Genomic DNA, 4,941 nt, shown 5'->3' on the forward strand with positions numbered 1-4,941 from the left:
ACATATATACGATGGGCTTCTTTCAGTTTCCGTCTACCAAATCCACTCACAAGGCTTTGGTCGGCCCGAGGCTATAGTACGAGACACTTGCCCAAGGTATCATGCAGTGGGACTGAACCCGGAACCATGTGGTTTGTAAGCAAGCTACTTACCACACAGCCACTCCTACGCCTATGATTATTACTGTTATTTTTTGTTGTGGTTATGCTGTTGCTATTGTTGTTAATGCTGTTGTTCCTGTTGTTGTTGTTGCTGTTGCTGTTATGATATACAACTAAGATGTCATTAGTAGTTAAGAGTTTAGTATAAATTTTTATTGATTAATCCACATTGTGGTGCATTGCTTAATCTAACTGTGTGTGTGTCTGTGTGTGTACTTTGGTGCCTGTGTGAGGTAGTCGTGTGTGTATCCGGGTTTCTGTGCATGTATGGTAGTGTGTGTGCGTGTGTGAGTCTGTGTGTGCATACCTTCAGGTCTATGAAACTGTGCCTGTATGCAGTAATGTGTGTTTGTGTCTGTGTGTACCTCTGTATGTGTACCTCTGTATGTGTACTTGTCTGTGTTTGACTGTATGTATATGTTATATTAACTCCGGTTCTTCCATTTCAACCTCTCACTCTACCACCACCACCACCACTGCCTCCTTTCTCCTCCTCCTCCTTCATCTCTGCTGTTCATTGTCTGTCTATCCCTCTCCTTTACCCCTTCTCTCCCTATCTCCTCCACCCCCATCACACATTACCATATCCATTAAATGTTGTTATTGCTTTCCTTATCAACAAACATATGGCAACAAGATAATGCACAGGCATACATGCACACAGACATACATGCACACAGTCATACAGTCACACACGCATACATGCACACATACATATACATGCTCACATGCGTTTCTAAATGATAAAAATATAAACCAGTAAATGAAGCAAGTGATTGAATGATGAAATGGGATGAATGGATAGGAGAATGAATGAAATGAACACTTGAAGGTAGACAGGATGAATGAAAACAGAATGAATACACACACACATGCACATGCACACACTCTTAATTTCAAACCAAATATAGGGAATCAAATGTCAAAACACTTGTGGTGACAGTGGTGGCAACGGTACCGGCAAAGTTAGTGATGGTGGTGAGGGTGATAATAATGGAGATATTTGTTGTTGTGGTGGTTTTGGTTGGGATATTGGTGATGGTGATAATGATGGTTTCAAATTTTGACACAAGACTGGCAATTTTGGATTGTTGGGGTAGTCAATTACATTGATCCCAGTACTTAACTGGTACTTATTTCATTGTTCCTTGAAAGCTGAAAGGCAATGTCAACCTTGGCAGAAATAATAATTACAAACATTGGCACAAGTCAAGTTCTGTGGAGGATACATTTATCCTCCACAGGAGTGGGTGTCTGTCTTTGTGGGGTCATTGACATCAGAATAAACAGTAGATGAAAGCATTAACTCTTTGAATAGCAACCTGCTGAAGAATGCCCCTGGTTCTAGAAGACAAACTTTCTTGTTTTAAAGTGATCTAAATTAAAAATTCATGTTGTAAACATTAGCGTAATAATGACAAAGTTGTTTTGCCAAATTCTTTATTATTTTTGAGAATTAATTGACACAAAGGCATTGTAGTTCAACAGAAATGTAGTAATGAAAGGGTTAAAGCAATCTAAACTAAAACCTTCCACCAAAATTTCATGTTGAATTATGTTCCTAACACCAGCTTGATAAAGACAGATATTTTATTGAATTTTTCATTATTTTCAAAAATAATTGCATCGAAGCCAACTGAAACAGGGTAACAAAAGGGTTAATTATTTTCACATCTTGAAAGGCGGCATCCAAAAATATATATCTTTAATAACCTGTAATAATTTTGTTGTCTATTTTGTGTTTTTTACCATTTCACATTTCTATCTTTTAGAAATTGGACTACTGCTGGTACAAGACTGCCTCTTTTACCGCCGAATGTTTCATCCATTCTCTGGCTTGGAACATTGATGGTAAGTAGAACTGCATGTAACAAGTTGTTTTACTGTTGTTCTCTCTGGTTTTTACATTTTTTGTTTTGTTTTTCATACAAAATGTGTGCACACATACATACATACATACATACATGCATACACACATATAAATGTATTCTAGGTCTTGTATGAGGAAAATATCTGGAGAATGTGAGACTTGAACTCTTGACCAAGTGGTCAGTGTCAATTGTTGTTCAGTCTTGTTATATATGTTTTGGGATATGGAGACACATTCACCCCATCACACAGACACACACACACACATGAAACAACGTAGTTGACAAATTTCTCATCCAGACAACCATATCAACAGTGCACACACACACACACACACACACACACACACACGCATGCATATTCGTTACAAGTTTTAGTCTTTGTAAAATGTTTATGCCGGACGTTGAATTAATGTTCTACCCAGCTTTATATTTATAATAACTGGGTATTAAAAATCTTTTATAGGTATGCTTTGTTATTAACCATTCCTGTCCTTATACCCGTGTGTTAAAGTATGTAGGTATGTCTTCAATGTTGACCTTTCCAACCCTATATCCAAGTGTTAAAATATGTTAAAACATGTCTTTATTGTTAAGTTTAAATCTAAAATAATCCAAATATTTCCCTTCCTCCTGCCCTCTCTCTGTCTCGGGTTCACATAAAAATTGAAAATTCCACAGACAATATGTGACTGATCAAATGTATTCATATGTTTGTGTAGGTGGATGTGTGTGTGTGTGTGTGTGTGTGTATGTGTAGATATATATATATAGGTTCAAGCATGGTCAATGACAGTGCTGCCTGATTGGCCGTTTTCGTGCGGGTGACACGTAAAAGCACCCACTACACTCTCTGAGTGGTTGGCGTTAGGAAGGGCATCCAGCTGTAGAAACTCTGCCAAATCAGACTGGAGCCTGGTGTTGCCATCCGGTTTCACCAGTCCTCAGTCAAATCGTCCAACCCATGCTAGCATGGAAAGCGGACGTTAAACGATGATGATATATATATATATATATATATATATACCATCATCGTTTAATGTCTGTTTTCCATGCTGGCATGGGTGGGACAGTTCGACAGGAGCTGGCCAGGCAGAAGCCTGCACCAGACTTCTGTGACTGTTTTGGCAAGATTCTTACAGCTGGATGCCCTTTTTAACACCAACCACCCATATGTGTGTTGTATTTTTATAGGTCAGTTGATATGATTTACATTAAGTTTGTGAAACCAAAAGGTAGCTCCCAACCCTTCTTTTACATGTTTTCAACTTCCTATTCTATGTAAAAACTGAACTACAAGAATTATAGGGTAGCAGTTTTCAATACAGGAAGTATTTTTGAGTTTTACTTTTTTTTTTATTAGTTAGACATATTTTTCTTTCTCCATTTTCATTGGCTGGATATTCCATTTGATTTCCCTTCTAATTTCAAACCATACTTGATCAGTGGAGCAGAAACAGATGGGCATGAAATATATCAATGATTTTTCATGTTGTAGATGTGTAGTATGAGTGAGGGTGGGTGAGTGTGAAAGATTGACTTCCTCATTCTCATTATATCTTTTATTGTTTTGTTTATTAATCCCACCGGTTGGGAGAAAGGATCAAGTTGTCCATTGTTGGATTCTGTTAATCATCATCATCTGCTTTCCATGCTGGCATGGGTTGGATGGTTTGACTGAGGACTGGCAAACCAGGAGGCTGCACCAGGCTCCAATCCAATCTGACAAGGTTTCTACAGCTGGATGCCTTTCTTAATGCCAACTACTACAAGGGTGTAGTGGGTGTTTTTTTACATGCCACCAGCACGGGGGCCAGACAGGCAGCACTGGCATCAACCATGTTCGGATGGTGCTTTTTATGTGCCACCAGCACAGGAGCCAATCAGGCAGCACTGTCATTGACCATGCTTGAACCTTTCAAGCTTGTCTGCAGTCCAATGACTGAAACAAATAAAAGATAATCTCCAAGTTTTAAGTCCTCTGAGAATGGTTGCTGAATATATTGTCATCAGTTGTCTGACCTCTCCTAGGCTATCAACGCTCATACTTTCCATTAACCCTCTTACCCTCTCATACTGGTATGAACCCATACATTTTAACCCTTCAGTATTTAAACTGGCTGTATCTGGCTCAAATATTCTACCTGTTCTATGTTAAAAGCAATCAGTTCCACCTTTTCACACCTACCCTACAATGTCATTCTAAAAATAAGCAATTACTTCATTGAAATCGCAAAGCTAAAAGATAATGAATGATTAATTCAAAATAGTTCTTATAAATAGGCATTACATTCGGCAGAATAATCTGAATGGTTAAGGTTCAAGGCCATACAGTTTTGGTCAGTTTGTGAACTCTAAACTGATTAAAGGTCAAGCTGACCATGGCTCAATTTGAAGTCAGAATGTAAAGAAATATAAATAAAAACTGTTATTTTGACCAAAGTTCTGCTAATTCTACTAATCCATCATCCTTCTCTATAGAATATTAATTAATAACAATAATAACTGTATTTCACAAAATTTGAGGTAGTTGGAGAAGTAGAGGAAAATTTGTTAAACCACAAAGACAAAGATACAGAAACAAAAATAATCTAGAACAGGCTTTGGAATTGTGTTTGAAGAATAATTACCAAGAAAGGAACTATTGAAAAAAAAAAAAAAGACAGAATGGGGAGGAGAGAGTGGGTGGTGATGGGGTGGATTTGGTTTTAAGAATCAGAAAGGAATAAAACGACAAAAATTAAATATTTTTAAAAAGTTTTTGAAAAACACTTTCCAAATTTAAATTTTGTGTGTGTGTGTGTCTTAATTTTTTTTTTTTCTTCTTCCTAAACTGAAATTTGTAAAGAATTAAATTGATTTACTGCAGTCGCATTTCTTTCTTTCTTTAAGTCCTGGAAATTTAGTAACAG

General features: G+C 37.3%; 1 protein-coding gene across 1 annotated transcript in view; it reads left to right on the forward strand.

Annotated features, from left to right (window-relative positions):
- Positions 1-4,941, forward strand: part of LOC106878469 (dmX-like protein 2) — a 108,533-nt gene that overhangs the window by 40,197 nt on the left and 63,395 nt on the right. The window contains exon 4 of the mRNA XM_052974131.1: positions 1,934-2,012. Coding sequence (XP_052830091.1) covers positions 1,934-2,012 — 79 coding nt within the window. The remainder of the gene's footprint in view (positions 1-1,933; positions 2,013-4,941) is intronic.

Source organism: Octopus bimaculoides, chromosome 17 (assembly GCF_001194135.2).
Source record: "Octopus bimaculoides isolate UCB-OBI-ISO-001 chromosome 17, ASM119413v2, whole genome shotgun sequence".
Taxonomy (NCBI): domain Eukaryota; kingdom Metazoa; phylum Mollusca; class Cephalopoda; order Octopoda; family Octopodidae; genus Octopus; species Octopus bimaculoides.